The 17,961-nt window shown below is 40.6% G+C and overlaps 1 protein-coding gene across 1 annotated transcript in view; it reads left to right on the top strand.

Annotated features, from left to right (window-relative positions):
* Nucleotides 1-394: 394 nt before the first annotated feature.
* The window catches only part of LOC306774153 (neurobeachin-like protein 1), a gene marked incomplete at its 3' end in the record, with an annotated part of 36,558 nt that continues 18,991 nt past the window's right edge, over nucleotides 395-17,961 (top strand). The window contains exons 1-3 of the mRNA XM_079264133.1: nucleotides 395-788; nucleotides 14,322-14,413; nucleotides 17,743-17,904. Of these exons, the coding sequence (XP_079120259.1) occupies nucleotides 738-788; nucleotides 14,322-14,413; nucleotides 17,743-17,904 (305 nt within the window). The 5' untranslated portion in view covers nucleotides 395-737. The remainder of the gene's footprint in view (nucleotides 789-14,321; nucleotides 14,414-17,742; nucleotides 17,905-17,961) is intronic.

Genomic DNA, 17,961 nt, shown 5'->3' with positions numbered 1-17,961 from the left:
AGTTGCCGCTTAATGCGCGTGGCCGCTGTCTCGAGCCTGCCACAGAAACAACACCGCGTCAGTGACAGTCGGTGTTTTCGTTGGACAGGTAAGTGGTCTTCAAGTTGTCCACGGTTTTTCACTGTTTACTGTTTTTATACCTAAATCATTTTACGTACATAACCTGTAGCCGGGCGGGCTGGAACGGACGAGGCGTTAATGTCACATGAATAAGAAGAGGAGGAGGAGGAAGAGGAGGAGGAGGAAGGAGGCTTAAAAATGATCGAAATAGCTTTTTTTTGACAGTTAGTTTGTCCAGGTGAGGTCGTCTCGCGCGGCAGAACCGCAGACGTCGCGCGAGACTGTCATTAGATAAACGAAGCTGCTTGTATGCGGAGCTGCCAGTAGGCATTATTAATGGTGTGTGTTTAGTCTAGTTTACAGCCAGCAGGGCAGCTCAAAGTGCAAGTATGAAGTTGCTGCCCTCGTGATTCCTAATATTTTTAATGTTTGTTTGTTTTATCAGCCGCTGGATTTACCTCCTAAACAAGCATCTGGACATTGGAAGTACAGGCCTCGGGTCTGCCAAGTCTTCCCTGGGAATTTGTACAGCTATTTTCTGTCATGGAGTAACTCCTGGTGAGGTTTTTGTGCTCGCTTGTGGAGGAGGGACGATGATGAAGCCCAAGCCGTGACTGGAAACCATGAAGCAGCCAGGGAAGTGACACCACAGCCTGAGAGGGCCACTTACTGGCACCATGGCTTCCAACGAGAGACTGTATGAGGTCTGGATGCTCTACTGCACCAAGGTGAGGTGTTCTGTTGTTGGTACACATGCAGCTGCCTCATTGCAAGTGTGCTGTTGAAGTCTTGTTTCTTGACATGGAAGCTGATAGCCAGACCCAAACCAAAGTGTTAAAGCTCTGTGGTGACATTTACAGTATTTTTTATGCTTTTTATTAGAACTGTGACGATATGCTTTTGTCCCGATTCGATTGCAATTTTCTTTTGGGTGCCAATTCAATTTAAATTTTGATTCTCACAATTCTTCCATTTGCTGATTTTTGCAGATTAAAAAAAAAAAAAAAGAATAAAACTTTTTTTTTCTCTTGATTTCAATTAGGAAAAACAACGCAGTTGCGAGACCATCATTCTGCTGCTATAGTACCCAAGAAGACAAGAAAAAAGATTTAAAAAAAAAAAAAAATTAATAAAGATGAGTAAAATTTCATAATGGATTGATTTTATTTTGGGGAAAAAATTTTTTTTTCCCTCAATTTCAATCAGGAAAAAACAATCCGGCAGTCAGACCATCGTTCTGCTGCTATAGTACCCAAGAAGACAAGTAAAAAGATAAATAAAAATTACCAAAAAATTTTATTATTTTTTATTTATTTTATTAAAGGAAAAAACTATTAAAAAAAAAAAAATCGATTTTAAAATTGTGAAGCAAAAAATCCAGATTTTCTTTTTTTTTTTTTTTTCATTCGATTTTCTCACCCCTAACATTTATGCTGACAAATTGTTTGATATATTCCATATAAAACCAGTAAAACAGGAGGAAACGTGCACTGAATGGTCTTAAATGCGACTGTTTTCCAGAACAGATGAATGGATGTCTCTCAGGCGGAGACGATACCCCTCACTCAGCTGTTGGCTTGCTTTAATTCGCTCTGTAATAAAGTGTGCGCACATACCCGCGTCCAATCAAAACAGGCCGCCTGAGCCGCTCCTCATGTGAGCTCACTTTCTTCCAACTGTAATCCCTCACTGGAACGCGCACACACACACATCCACCGCATACACAACCCGCTTCCCATTAAAGCAGAGCGGTTATTCGCACATTTAGGATGTGGTATTCAGTAATCCTCACCCTGACAAGTAAAGCGCATGAGTGCTGACACATAAAAAAGCATCTTAGAGCAGCAGTGGGGGTGTTTGTGCGCTTGTCTTGCCTCGTCACAGTTAGTTGTGAGAAAGCAGCAGTTTCTTGTGGTGTTTGTTGCAGCAGACTTGCCCTTATGAGGGTTTACTCTGCAAGGACAGATCAGGGGCCAGTTTTTATCTTTGTAGAGCCAGAAAAACATAACAAAACCTGCATATCGTACATGTGAGGCCCGTCTCACCTTGACAAGCTGAAATCTGATATATATATATATATATATATATATATATATATATATATATATATATATATATAATTTTTTTTTTTTTTCTTTGGTGTCACATGTGTGTACTTTGTCGTTTCATATTCATGTTTGAGTTATAAACTCGTTATTGTTCGAAATAACAATAAACAACAACAATAATGTTCGGTATGACTGCCTTGTATGTGGGTTGCCGGGATATGTTGTCTGTAAGGAGAACCTTCAGTCACGTGGTCTAAATCAGATGAGGAATGTTTGTATGAGGGGCTTGGCCTCTGAGACCCGACCTCCCGGGTTTCACCAAAGGGTTAATTGTTCCCAAGCAGACCCGGTAGTGTAGCCTCTTCTCCCTTCAGTGCAGCTGAAGTATTTTCTGCCTTTAGCGAGGAAGATCTGTGTGGTTGTCCACTGCAAACTGAAGCTCTGTCGGCTCAGCCTGTAACCATCTATTCTATTCTATTCTACAGTCATTTAGCAGACGCTTTTATCCAAAGCGACTTACATATGATGATGAGTCAGACCGGTGAGAAGCTGAATACGATGTATGTTTAGAACCTGCAGCGGAATGAAGATGTGTAAATGAGTGTGTGTGTAAACAGGAAATGGATCCAGCAACGTACTGAAACATAGGCAACTTGAGACCCTTTTTTCCCAAACGGAACGTGTCCAAACATGTAGAATTGTCAACACTTAAACGGGAAAATATCCTGAATATCTTATTCTTCTTTTATTTGTAGAAGCACAAAGGACTTGTGTGTGTGTGAATCGTTGATTCAATTTAGATTTATAAATGTTCAAAAGGATTATTTTTTATACAGACAGCCCTCCAGTTCTACTATCCTGCCACCTTTAGATCCATCCCCTCTCCAACGCACTTTAATGACACAAACGTCTCATTAACTGGCCGTTACCTGGACGACATGGGGATGAATTGAGCCATGTGAATAAAGTGTGTTAGATACGGACTGCATCTAAAAGCTGCTGGATGGTATGGAGACCATAGACCGGATATGAAAGGTGGACGGAGCCTCTGGCAGTTAAAAGTGAAGCTGATGTGGAAGTACATAAAACTGCAGTTCCACCTTCATCCACTAGGGGCGGCAAAACAGAGCAAATCCCCGTAGACTCCCATGTTAAAAAGACCAACTTCACAGCAGAAATAAACACGTTTACAGCTTGGTTCAAAAATCAATTTTCAGTTTAATAGGTCAGGTTTACCTTCATGACAACTGTGGGGGGAGTGAATTTTTTTCTAACGCGCCCCTTTAAAAGTAATTTAATCTCCAAGTTCGGCAAATTTTGGGCCGTGTCCTTTTGATTGACATGTACCCGATCTCCTGCTTCAAGTAAGAAGAACGTAGAACAACCGCGCTTTTTAGCTGGTTAAAACGTGACTTAACTTTAGCCTGCTTACCTCCGTTAGCTGGTTAGCTCCTGTTATCTCCAGGTTAGCTCAGTTAGCTCTTAGCTACAGAAAGCTCGGAGTTCTTTTCCGAGAGAGACGACACGCATGCCTCTGCCAAGATGGCAATGGTAGGAATCGCCCACCGAGCTTCAATTCAGCTCTTCAGAAACCTACGGGTGACATTACGGAGGCTCTGTCCATCTTTTTATCTACACTCTATGATGGAGACAGACCAAGCTAGCAGCTAGCCTTACAGCTACTGTTACTGAGCGTGAGATTTCTTCGTGGGGTTTTAAGGCAGCATTTAAAAACATTTTGGTTTTTGTAGACATGAGAACAGACGAGACCTGGACAAGACTTCCTTCATATGGAGGATGTTTAACGCTTAAATAAAATCTCATAGTAACACTAAAAAACTTGTGACAGAGCTCCGTTTAGCCAGCTTGTTGCTAGCTGTTGATCAGCTTTTTTTTGAGCTGCTTAGGTTGAATGTCTTAAATTTTTGGACATCGTAGGTGTTTCTGTCGGTCTCTTTGCCTCAGCGGAAGGTCTGGGGGAGACCTGGTCTCATCAGGGAGGCTGCAGAGGTCAAAATTAATTCTTCATTTGACTCAAGTGCTGTGAAAAACTCTAACTGGTCTGGATAACAGATCACACCAATAAATTCCACCATGTTTTACAACCGATTCCAGTTTCAGTCATATTCTGAGATTTCATGTTCCACATTGGAGACCTGATCGGGCCCTTCAAGGGCCATTGTTCGAAGCGCCTTCCTTCTTCCATCAGCCTGAAGCCCCTGTTTCAGTCTACTACGTCTTCTTTTGTCTTCTGTTTGTCCAAGTGTCTTTTTTTATAAGACACATGTGACGTTCGCAGCGTCCTGAGAATCACCTCGCGGCTGCAGAAATCCTTCATGTCTGTCAAACTGACAGAACCAGGTAAAGAAATTACGCGTTTCTGTGTCGTTCAGACAGAAACAAAGCGCCTGACGATGTGATCTGAAACAGTTCATGTGTAAAAACATTGATGTTTGTGTGATTTGTAGTAGGGCTTATGATCATGATTATTTTGACTGAAATTGGGATCTTGATTGTTTAACACAATTATCCAGTATTTATAAACAGCGCTGTGCGTCGTGGTGTTCTAGACTCCGTGTCGTGCATTATAACCGTCTAATGCAAGGTTTTGAGTTGTTTAATCTGCTTATATAGGAACTATTTTATGCTGGACTCGATGTACGTTTTATGCCAAACAACCGCTGTCAGGCTGCAGCGCGTTTCTCTCATTCACCTGTTAAGACAGCTGATCTGAACCAAGGGTAACTAAGGGTAACGGAGGGAGGGATATTACAGTGTTTAACTTGCCGAACTATGTATAGGAAAATAATGCAGCCAGTTGTCTCTGACAATGGTATAAACTATGTTTAGGTGAACTTCCACAACCTACTGCAGTTATTCTACATTGACCTGCAGCCGGAGCCGACTGAGACTGGCCGCCTGGGAGTGCTTTAGGACGGGAGAGGCTCCCGCTGCTCCTTCCTTACAGTAACTGCAGAACAATATGTGCCTTCAAGTCAGTCGCCAAAACACCAGAAAAGTCTCTAATAACTCCAGTAAAAGTTGCTAGATTAGTCACTTTCAACAAAAAAAAGTTGCCAGATTTAGCGAGAAAGTCGCCAAGTTGGCAACAGTGTCTGAATGAAAGCAAAGCGGCTGTGGGAGGAGTTTACAGCACAGCGCTGCAATGCCAGAGACGCTCGATTAGCAGCTGAAGACAGCAGGAGAGGAAACTGCAGAGAGAAAAATAATCACACCCTTTTATTTTTTTGATCGTTGAAAACTCAGATCGTAGTTGAGATTAAAATCCGATTAATCGTCCAGCTCTAATTTGTAGGTCAGTGTAAGTAGCTTAACAAACACATTCCTTTGAAAATAACCAGACAAAAGCGCTGAAAGCTCGCTGGAAACTCTGGAGAACTTTAACCCAACACATCTTAGGAAGATGAGAAGAAACTGGGACCTTTTGAGTGAAATCTGAAGAACTACTGAGCTGCTTTCTGCACAGTTCTGTATTTGACTTTGTTTTATGAGTTTAAAGGTATTTTAATCTCGAGCTGACCCTGATCCCGATCCTCCCTCATTCCTCTTGTCTGTTAAATGATTGACCACAGCAAAGGAGACGTTGCTGCATGTCAGAGGTTAACCGCTTCACCCGGCTCGCTGAGAAGGAGTCAGGATGAATGTGGTTCACAGCAGAAGCTTCTGCAACTCCAGCTGGCTCCAGCCAAACCTGTCGATCCCGTTTGGTCAGGTAGACGTCAGCTGGCTGTCCCCTGGTTCTCGCCCACTTCCTGGTTCTGAAAGAGGAAGAAGCCGAGTTCGTCTGCGTTTCATCCAGCACTGGCAGCTGTTGTTGTGGCAGCGTTTTAGTGACAAAGTCAGAAATGTTTGGTTGAACAGCTGTGGAGTCGGAGCTGAGCGATGCTCGGCTTGTTATGACTTTTATTGATTCTCATGTCTGAGGTTTGCATCTAGTCTTTTATTTTCCTCATGTGGAGGAATAAAAGCCCATAAAGGAGAAAAAACACAACTGATGAACTCCGCCTCGTGTTCACCATGAAGAAAAAAACTTAATTAAGTGGTAGGGGTGGGGAATTGAATTGAAAAAATCAAAAATTGGGATTTTTTTTGCCTCACAATTTTAAAATAGATATTTTTATTAAAAAAAACTTTCTTTTCTCCTAATAAAAGAACCCATTATAAAATATTTTGGTCATTTTTATTGTTTCTATCGATCTTTTTACATGTCTTCTTGGGCATTATAGCAGCAGAATGATGGTCTGGCTGCTGGGTTGTTTTTTATTCATTGAAATTAAGAAAAATAATGAGCAAAAAAAGTTTTATACATTTACATTTATACATATACATTTAAATCAAATCAGCCCTAAGAATAATTTCCCAGCTCTTCCCAGCTTATAGAACAATGAAATTAGTTGGGAAATCAGCACCTTTTGTTGCTTAAGTGTAATGATTAGGAATTAAAAATCAGTTTGAATCGAGAATTGATTCTGAATCAAATCATCACCCCAAAAATCTGAATCAAATTGAGTTGTTGTTAGATTCACGTCCATAATAAATAAGACTTTCTTTATTTCTTCTTACAGATTTCATTTACTCTTCAAAATACTTTAGATTTTGCCATCATATGAACATAAATGTTCCCATAACGCATAAAGCACATTCATTCATTCATTTTCCTAACCGCTTAATCCAACTCAGGGTCGCGGGGAAGCTGGAGCCTATCCCAGCAGTCTTTGGGTGAAAGGCAGGTACACCCTGGACAGCTCGCCAGTCCATCGCAGGGCTGCATAAAGCACAGCTTTACCTTTAATGTTCAATCGCTGTTTTTCACAACTTTATTAAAATAGTGAGTTAATAACAATGACATAAATCATTAAACTGGGGATCAGCTGATTCCAGCAGTGTTCTGCCTCAGTTACACATGTTAACACTTTAGTTGTTAGATTTTAGATTTTATTTTATGTTTGTGGTATAAAATGTACATTTTCTATTCATATATTGAAGCTTTATTTATATATAAATCTTTAAAATAAGTTTTATAGATTTTTTTTTTTTTTTTAGTGTTTTTAATTTTAAAACGCTCATAATATAATGTTCTATATTTTATGAAATATTATATTTATATTTAATATTTTATTCCATTTTTATTTACACATTTCAATATGTGTGTCACATTTACTCTGTATTACAATTTCCACATCACAAAAGAAAGTTTTCCGTGTGCGTTTCCACATGTGTGTAGCAATCCTGCTCACCTGACTCGACTCAGAAGTCCAGTCGAAAATACACTTTCACAGGTTTATATGGATATGTTGCCTTTAACGTCCTCACATAAAGCAGTGAAATTCCAAAAATAATTATGAAGCTTATAATTTCCATATTAAAAGTGATTCAATCATGATATGAATCGATAGGATTAGCATGATGCTGCAGCTCTGATGTCACGCTACAGGAGTTGTAAAGAGGCCTCAGACTACGCCTAAGACCGTTACGTAACCGGCGATCCTCTTCTCCGCCTGTCATTGGTTCACGCTGCCGTTGTCCTGAGAGGCAACGCTGCTGCAGCTTTTCACAACCTGTCAGACTAAGTTCAGGGTTTAGCAGGCTCTTTTAATAAGGCCAGTTATGCTCTTAAAGAATTTGCCCACCACAGGAAAGCCGTCTTAATTCCCAAACCGCAGGAACATGCCTCGCCAGCCACCGGCTCCCTTCACTCTCTACTGAAATTTACATTTCATTTCCACAGAACTGTGGTCCTCTTTGATGTGAACCACCCTGACCTGCCCTGTGAGCTGCTTTCTCCCTGGTGTGATTTGCATAAACACGGTGATGGGAGTGGAGGGTTAAAGACGAGAGGGAAGCATGGTGGAGGAAAGAAAGGGAGGAGAAAGTTGCTGAAATGGATCATTTCTGCCGCAGTCTGATCTTTAGTTTACTTAGTTTGTTCCCTCCGGCCAGATTGCAGTCTTCCTTCATAATTTGTCTCCATGCTATGAATGTCTCTATAATAACACTGATGTCATACAGTATCAGACATGCCTGGTGCGGTTTAACCCCTCCCACCGGCTATTTATACACCTCTGGAGGTGACATCATGGCCAGATGAGTTGTCACCGACAGGCAGGCTGAGACGGAGCAGAAGCACGGCGACCACGGCCGTCTCGTTAACCTACTGGGAGGAGACCTGTAAACACTGGTTTCAGCAAGGCCGTGCCACTTCCCTCAAACCAAACCAGGTCACCCAGACCGGCTCAGAGGGATCCAGCATCCGTCTGGCTGGTCGGGCACCACGCCTGTCTGGAAGGTGGAAGCTGCACCGAGCATCCAGCAGCTGATCATACATCAATCGTTTATTCAGTTTCCTGATTTTTTTTTCTCTTTTATGTGACGAAATCTGCAGATTTCATTGTTTTATCTTTTAATAACTTTAAAAAGAACGGTGTGTGTTGCTGTCCAAACACAAGATGCTACAATGGAGTCATTTCACACCACATGACGTCGCTTAATGAAGAACAACAGCATGGATAATAGATCCTGATCATTTTCACTCCTTTGTGCTTATCGCAGATCTGTGGGTCAGTGGGGATATGAGCTTGAAGAATGGGGGGGTCTTGATGTGTCCTGGCAGCCTTGTTCTGGAGAGGTTGGCGTAAACAGATGTAGGAACATGATGGAGCCACATGGCAAAGAGTCTAAAATGATTTAGCTGACATCAGAAAAGAGCCTCGTGATCCTGCCAATCCTGACATATGCTGACATCCATATGCTGCTCTTCATACATATATATATATATATATATATATATATATATATATATATATATATATATATATATATATATATATATATATATATATACATATATATATATATATATATATATATATATATATATATTTGAAAATCTTGATTTTATTTTTTTTTTTTGCTTCACAATTTTAACATCTTTTTTGTTAAAATCGATTTTTTCTTTTTTCCAAATAAAATTAATCAACTATAAAACTTATGTCATTTTTTTATTGTTTTTATTGATCTTTTTACTTGTCATCTTGGTCATTATAGTAGCAAAATGATGGTCTGGCTACTGTGTTGCTAAATCAAGGAAAATGACGAGCAAAAAAAAAAAAAATGTATGCATTTTTTGGTTTTTAATCAACAAAAATCAGCAATATTGAAGAATTGTGAGAATCGCAATTTAAATCGAATCGGCACCCAAAATATCAGAATCAGGACAAAAGCACATAGTCACAGCCATAATATATTGTTTATATATATATATATATATATATATATATATATATATATATATATATATATATATATACACTACTCACAAAAAGTTAGGGATATTTGGCTTTCAGGTGAAATTTATGGAAAATGCAATATGTTCATGCTACAGTGATATAATATCATAAAAGTAAGACATTTAAGTAGAAGGATGCACTACTGATTTCCTCATCTCAAAAAATTCATTCAACACAAAAGGTAACAACAATGGTAGTTACACCACAACAAAAAATTTGAACGTCTCAATATCTCGTCATGTGCCCTTGAGCATCAATTACAGCTTGACAATGACGTCTCATGCTGTTCACAAGGCAACTTATTGCCTGCTGAGGCATGGCATCCCACTCTTCTTGAAGGGCAGCCCTCAGGTCATTGAGGTTCTGGGGTGCAGGGTTTCGAGCCTCTACACGACGGCTCAGCTGATCCCACAGGTTTTCAATGGGATTCAGGTCTGGAGAGAGTGCAGGCCATTCCATTTGAGGTACACCAGTCTCCAACAGCCGTTCCCTGATGATGCGGCCTCGATGAGCAGGAGCATTGTCGTCCATGAAGATGAAATTAGGCCTGTGCTGTTCATGTAGGGGCACAATCACTGGATTAATGATGTTATTCAGGTAGTATGGGCTTGTCACTGTACCATTCACAAAGTGTAGGGCAGTTCTGTACCAAGTGGACACCCCTGCCCACACTGTAACACCGCCACCACCAAACGCTCGCCTGGTGACAACAGTGGCTGATGCATAGCGCTCTCCCTGACGTCTCCAACATCATTTCTGCTCAGTGTGAATCGACTTTCATCAGAGAACAGCACTGAGGCCCACTGGTTCCTCGTCCAGCGTAAATGCTCCCTGGCCCATGCAAGACGATGATGCCTGTGCCTGGTGGTGTGGTCAGGTACCCGTGCAGGTCGTCTAGCACGCAGACCACGCTGATGGAAACGGTTTCGAATGGTCTGACGTGACACTTGGGTGCCTCTCACCTCTCTTAAACGTGCCTGGAGTTGAGTGGCATTCATCATCCGGTTTCTCAGGGCAGTGTTCACAATGTAGCGGTCATCAGCACGGGATGTGGCCAAAGGACGTCCACTTCTACGCCTTTCTGTGACTCTTCTAGTCTCTGGATATCTCTGTTGCAACCTGCTGATGACACTCTGTGACACTCCAAGCTCAGTGGCCACTTCTGTCTGAGAACGTCCTGTTTGAAGCATCGCAATGGCAAGGGACTGTTGTTCCATTGTTAGGCGTCGTCTTGGTCTCATGATGTCAAAATGTGAACAGCATGATGAGGATAACTGTTTAAACACCAGCTCTAATTGAACCAGGACATTTATTGGTCAATTCAAGGATCACACACCTGCCGTGATTTTTGCCGTTAAGCTCCTTGTTAGAGAACAGCAACTTGTGCAAAATTTATTGAAACATTTAACAGTTGGACATGTGCATTTAAAAGCTTAGAGAAGATCACATTAAGTTCACCTGTACAGGTTTGAATGCATTTTAGGCTTGTTGTGAAATTTCACCCAAAAGCTGAATATCCCTAACTTTTTGTGAATAGTGTGTGTATATATATATATATATATATATATATATATATATATATATATATATATATATATATATATATATATAAAATATATGATATGATATACACTACCAGTCAAAAGTTTGGACACAGTTTCCCATTGGATATAATGATTCCAAATCCTTGGGTACAGTGCACACCCTGGACAGTCACCAGTCTGGTGAGATACAAATAGCTCACACACACTCCTGGGGAGAATTTAAAAAGAACTTTTGTGTGTTTGTACGGTGGGAGGAAGCCGGTGTACCGGGAGAGAACCCACACACACACTGGAGAAAATATGTCATATACAGAATAAAAGCATGATAAAACCCTGGGACACGCCCGGTTCAATTGGGCGGCTGTAGCTCAGGAGGAAGAGCAGTTGTCCTTCAACTGGTAAGTTGGGGGATCGATTCCAGGCTTCCCCTGAAATGCCGAAGTGTCCTAGGGCAAGACACTGAACCCCAAACTGCCCCCCGATGTGCCTATCGGGGTATGAGTGTGTTGAGTGAGTGTGTGCGCGAATGGGTGAATGTGACAAGTAGTGTAAAGCGCTTTGAGTGGTCTGTATGACTAGAAAAGCGCTATAGAAGTACAAGTCCATTTAGTCCATTTACACAAGGTTGTTAGGATAAATATGTGTGTGTGTGTGTGTGTGTGTGTGTGTGTGTGTTTTGCCTGGCTGGTGATGACAGCCAAGGTTAAACAGAGCCGTACAGAGCAGGGTGTGTCCTGCCTTCCACAGTCCAAACCCTCAATGGGCATCTGTCCTCCCAAGCTGCTGCCTAAAAGAGGACATTCTTGCAGACAGCAGTCATTCAGACACTGGTTTGAGCAAACTCAGTCACTTGAGAGGAAAGCTGCTGACTTAAATCAGCGTCTCTAAATGATCTGGGAGCAGCATTCACACGCAGACAATGGAATATTTATTGCTTCGGTTAAAGGAGGGCTGCTGCAGGAGCCAATTATAAATGTTTTTCTCCCTCTGTTGTCAGTGATTTATGCAGTTCAAGCACATATTATCCACATGTAGCCTTCCCTCTCCCTCTGCTCTGCTCTCTCCTCACACACATGCAGACATTGCAGGACTGGTCAGATGACTTTAGTTGGAGTCATGCAGATGCACGCAGGCTTCCTGCTTTGTTTTGGCTGATTTCCTCACTGACACGCAGACGGAACCGGCGGCCTTTCAGCGAGTTTCCCACTCATTTGCCAGATGGCAGCTCTGTCCTGTGAAAACGTAGCTTCATAACCCTTCTAAGCTCCAATCTGTAAATGTGTGTCTGCGGTTGTCTCTGAGGCCACAAGATGGAAGCTACCATGAGCCATTCTTGTGAATGATTATTGTCCAGTCTCTGACTACTCTGTGTGTGAAGACTTGCTGGTTTTTGTGTTTAGTTTGGCCGGTCTTCCTCCACAGCAGCATTTGCCATTCCATCCTTCCTCTAGACGTTGTTGCAGGAATTTAGGAAATGCTGATGAGCCAGTTGCTAAAAACTGAGCCGCAGAATGGAGAATGCATTTTCCATGTTTTAGCCCTCAGGGAGATAAGATACAAATACACTGACACGTCTGAGACGTTAACATCTTCATAAAGCATTAGATTGTTTTTCAGAGGCGGGACTTGATTTAAAAATTAATCTAATTAGAGGATTTGTAATAAAGTTAATTGCATGTTTATCGCCAAAAGGAACTTTTTTTTTTCATATGAATGTATTTTAGTGGACGATTAAGGATATCATTTTCTTATCTGTGGACATGTACCTGGCCATTCATCGTCTTTTAACTGTTATAGAGGCTAATAGGGCTTCGGTGAGGGTGGTTGTGGGTGGGTGGAAGGGGACTATGGATCTGTGTGTGTGTGTGTGTGTGTGTGTGTGTGTGTGTGTGTGTTTTATCTATTTTGATGTAAATTGTTTTTTTTTGTTTTTTTATGTGAAGAACTTTGTATTGTTTTTTTAAGCACAAAAAGTGCTAAACAAATGAAGTTTGATTTGATTAAATCAAATAATAGACATAGATATAAATATTATAAACTGAGGATCTATTAATGTCTGGAAAATACATTTAATTGCATTTCCACTCAGAACAGTAGAAGTAGAAACCATCCCTGGCCTAAACTGAACAGAAAGTGTCACCATAACTAACAGCTGTGGTCTACAAAGTGCTGCTGTATTAACTTTCCACATGTTTCATTAATAGACATTAATATGTGACAGTATACCAGGATGGATCCATCAGCGGTAACGTCAGTCTGGTCCTGCAGCAGAGGCAATCACCTCCTGCTCTGACTGGTCCTCCTGCAGCATCCAGCTCCACGCTGCACAAAACTTTGTGTTCTTCTCATATATGAAAGATGGACGGAGCCTCTGGCGGTAAAAAGTGAAGCCTATGCGGAAGTACATAAAACTACAGTTCCCCCTTCATCCACTAGGGGCTGCAAAACGGAGCGAATCCCCATAGACTCCCATGTTAAAAAGACCAACTTCACAGCAGAAATAAACATGTTTACAGCCTGGTTCACAAATCCATTTTAGGTTTAATAGGTCAGGTTTACCTTCATGACAACTGTGGGGGGAGTGGATTTTTCTCTAACTCGCCCCTTTAAAAGTAATTTAATCTCGAAATTGTTCACATTTAGGGGCGTGTCCTTTTGATTGACAGATACCCGATCTCCTGCTTCAAATACGAAGAACGTAGAACAACCACGATTTTTCGCCGGTTAACAACGTGACTTAGCTTTAGCCCGCTTACCTCCGTTAGCTGGTTAGCTCCTGTTATCTACAGGTTAGCTCGGTTAGCTTTTAGCTACAGGCAGCTCGGGAATTCGCTCGATGTCAATCATCCACCATGACGCTGCCATATTTTCCAGACGAGACGACATGCATGCCCCTGCCAAGAATGGTAGGAACCGCCCACCGAGCTTCAATTCATTTCTTCAGAAACCTATGGGTGACGTCACAAAGGATCCGTCCATCTTTTTATATGCAGTCTGTGGTTCTTCTGGAAGGGGGAGGAGCTTAATTAATTGTCATTAACTTGTTAAACTCGCACCCGTAGTCTTTTTATGTGTTACAAAAACAGATTCCTGTCTGTAAATAGTTGCTTCTGGATGTGCAGCTGACATGTCTGACACCGAGTATTTGACTGTGACCTTTAACGGAGACGAAACGTTTGTGACATGCAGCTGCCTGAACGACTTCGCGATCCACACTCTGACGTCTCCATCAGTAACGCTGCCGACAATAATTCATTAAATCAAGCTGCTTTTAGTTTCAGCTTCTGTTTGTCTTCGTCTCTTCGCCGGTCTTTCTGTCTTCCATCCCTCTGAATGTTTGTGCTCTTTTTGTTCATTCTCAGAGGGATCCGGACTACCTGAAGATTTGGCTGGAGATCTTCATCAACTCCTACGAGCAATGCCTTGACGTGGACTTTGAAAAGCCGCCTTCAAGGTAACGTATTTGTTATTATCCATCTATGTGTTTCCCTCTCTTGCTTGCTGATATCCTGCTTCTTATGGACCAATCTGTCCAGCCACATTTTATTTAATATTCAAAACAAGAGAAATTAATGGATGTTTGTTTGCTTTTAACTGCTGCATAAACTGTTGTGATGAGGTGCCTACATGTCCTTTCCAACTCCGAGCTATTCGGCAAAAATCTGCCACTGCCCGTCTTTAATTCCTGTTTTTTCCTTCTTCTGTTGTTTTTTTTTTCTTTTTTTTTTAAATTTTATTTTTACTTGCATTGTTTTCAAACGCTTCCTGTTTTTTCCTTCTTCTGTTGTTTTTTTTCCTTTTTTTTTAAATTTTATTTTTACTTGCATTGTTTTCAAACGCAAAGCACTTAAAATATTAATGATCGCATGTACGGTGGCTTTGAAGGGCCAATTGACTAAAAAAGTACTGAAATCAAATCTGTTCCACAGGTTTGATTTTCAGACTCTGTGTCCAGATATAATTAACATAGTGTGACTTTAAAAAAAAAAAAAAAAAAAACATGACAAAAGAGTTTCTTGATTGTGCTGATTCAGAAATAACTGATCACTGAATGAGGGAAAAGGTGTAGAAAACCTCTGGCTTATCTTAACACCATGCAAGGATTTTTTTCTAATAATTTTTACAGGAATAAACGTCTGTTTTCCACCACATATCTGAGGTTGTGTTGCAGGGCAGCTGTTAAAGCAGGAAAGACCAGACTTGTCAACAAAAAACAAAACACAACATGTTAAACTTTCCACCAGAGATAGAAAAACATGGAGCTACGTCACCCGCCATTTTTTAATATCAAAACGCCAAAAGATAGCGATGGCGCTTTCAATGTAACTTGAAAACACTTGAGATAACTTGAGATACTTTACTCCTTCAGCTGGCGTCTGCCTTCGATGTACCCTGAAGCTAGATGGCAAACATCTGTCTCAGACCCCCTGTTCCGACCTGTGAATTAGGGCGATATGGCCGATAAATTAAAATCTCAGATTTTTTTCAAACCAAATCCAATATCTGATTTTATTCTATTTTTTTCCTCCTTACTGTAAAGAAAAAAATAATAATAAATTACAAACTTCAAAAATGATTCTTTTTCAAAAATGCTTTATTGCAGTCAGCCTAGGAGTTTACCTGAATTTAAAGTGCAACTAAACAAGCTGATAAACAAGATTGTAAAAAGAGATGCAAACGCTGCCTCTGTAAACATTATAAGAAACACCATGTTTGCTCTTAGTGCGTTTCCACTGTAAGATAGTTTTAAACTTTTGATCATACATTTAAGAATAGGCCTCACTTGTGTAACTTTATTCTAAAATAGAAAACTAGTGAATTAATAAATAAAAGTGCCTCCTCTTGGAAGGCACTTTTCTTTTTAGAGTATTTTGACATTAAATAACCAAAACAATTTCCCACATTGGCAATAAGGTCATAAAAATGAATGTTTCTTTACAGTTAATGTGTTTAGAGAAAATTGACCTCTTTGATACAAAATACTATTTTTTTTAAAATCCCTGAATGTTAATTAAAGTTATATTTCTAACATACATGTATTATTACATTCTTCTTTTTTTTTTGTTTAATTTACACATTTTTGGCAAGGAAGACGAGCCTGTCAGCTGCATCTGGCTTCAGACCCCCGTGACATGTGACAATGCCCCCTCCCACACTGAAAACCTTGCGTTTCCATGACACCTAGAAACTTTGCAAAAACTAAATATCGCCATAAAAACCCGCTATTGGAAACACCTACATTTAAAAAAAAAAAAAAAAAATCTCAAACATTGCTAAAAAAGTTTTTATGATCTCAAGAGGTGGTTTTTCAGACATTTCAATACAGAACTATATTGCAAAACTGTAATGGAAACACTTTATTTGCGTTTACGTGTCCCCAGAAGTGACGTGGGGGTCGTGACCAGTTAATTCCTGGTAAAGATGGCGCGATGTGGAAAAAACAGCGAATTTCAGAGTTTTAGAAAAGAAAATGAGGGAGAAAAGCTTAAAAAATCCAAACCAAATTCTCAGCAGCAAGTAGAAAACCCTAAAATAACACTACGTGCCCACTTTGCATTAACCACAATTTTTGTAAAAGAAACGAGACTTTATGAAACGTGATGCTAATGTGCTAAACACTGTTCAATGGAAACAGCTGCATATCACAATTGTTGTTTGTTGAAACTTACATATATCATTTTTATTTTGCAAAAAAATGTAATGGAAACGCAGAGGGGGCACTTGTTGTTCTTTGCTAACTGCCATGTTGTTTTATACGTGTCTGTGGGGAAACTAGCATCACTATAAGGTAGGGAAGCCCAAAAGGTGATGGCGGGGCAAAAAAAAATACAGATTTTCATAAAAATAAATCTCGATAAACAGCAAATTTGAATTAATTGATTAAATTGATTAATCGCCCAATCTTAATCTGTGAATTTCTCCATCCCCACTCAAGGCAAATTTATTCATCCAGCACTTTCCAGACATAAGGTAACCCTGTCTTTTTAGGGGTTTAATCACCCACTAAAATGGGTTTTTAAGTTGTTTAGGTTCTTCCTCTGATTGGTTGTTTGGAGTTTTTATAATTTCACATAGTTGTCACATCTGTTTTCCTGTGCCTGATATTTTATGTGCAGGTGTTTCTTTACATTTATACATCTAATTTCCTGCTTTTTTTCCAGTCATATCAGATGATTATTGGCTCAATTTGAAGCCCTCATGCTCCAAAGTCCTGCATTAAAACCTGTCACCCTCTCAGTGTCCACATACTGAACATCACATTCTCTAATTACACTCAGCTCTCTTCTGTTGAGCAGTATGTCAACGCAATTCTCTGCTTGTTGGGAAGATTTGATGCGTCAATGAAGCACTGATGCAGGCACAACCAATGATTTTGTTGCAGGTGATGCTGGTTTTATGTCTTGCACGCTGGGTTTAGGTTGGGATGGAGAAATTTCCAGAACTAATCTGAAATCGTGCTGGCAGTATTTTTAGAGCATGCAGACGACATCTCGGCTGTGATCACATGAGCATCAGACTGAAGTCGGTCACATTTTGAAGCAGGTGAAGGGCCAGGGAAAAAAGATGCAGTTTTACAACTTCCTGTCACTTTTTTAAATTAATCTTCTTGTGCAGCAGTCACATCTGTCCTGATGCTCCATTACCTCTATCCGCACTCTCATATGCTAGTTTCCCTGGGAAAGAGTCCTTGGTTGTGACTGCAGATGGTGCTTTGCTCCTTCAGCGATAAACCCTGCGTGAAGCTAATGGAGCTCCCTTTTCTTCCTGCTTCTGTGTCTCCAGGCCAGATGAGATCCCACCAGTGTTGACGCTCCTTCCAGACAACATCCTGCAGGTTTTGCGTCATCAGCTGCTGCAGTGTGTGCAGAAAGCCTCAGATGGCTTGGAGCCGGAGCAGCAAAACCTGGCCCTGCTGCTCCTAAAGTTCCTCATCATTATCTGCAGGTCAGGATAGTTAGCAGCTTCGTTATTAGGTCTCTGTATGCGACATCACAAGTGTGT

This window comes from Telmatherina bonti, assembly GCF_933228915.1.
Source record: "Telmatherina bonti genome assembly, chromosome: 24".
Taxonomy (NCBI): Eukaryota; Metazoa; Chordata; class Actinopteri; order Atheriniformes; family Telmatherinidae; genus Telmatherina; species Telmatherina bonti.
The sequence above is the reverse complement of the archived record's forward strand: the minus strand, read 5'-3'. Positions and strand labels throughout refer to the sequence as shown.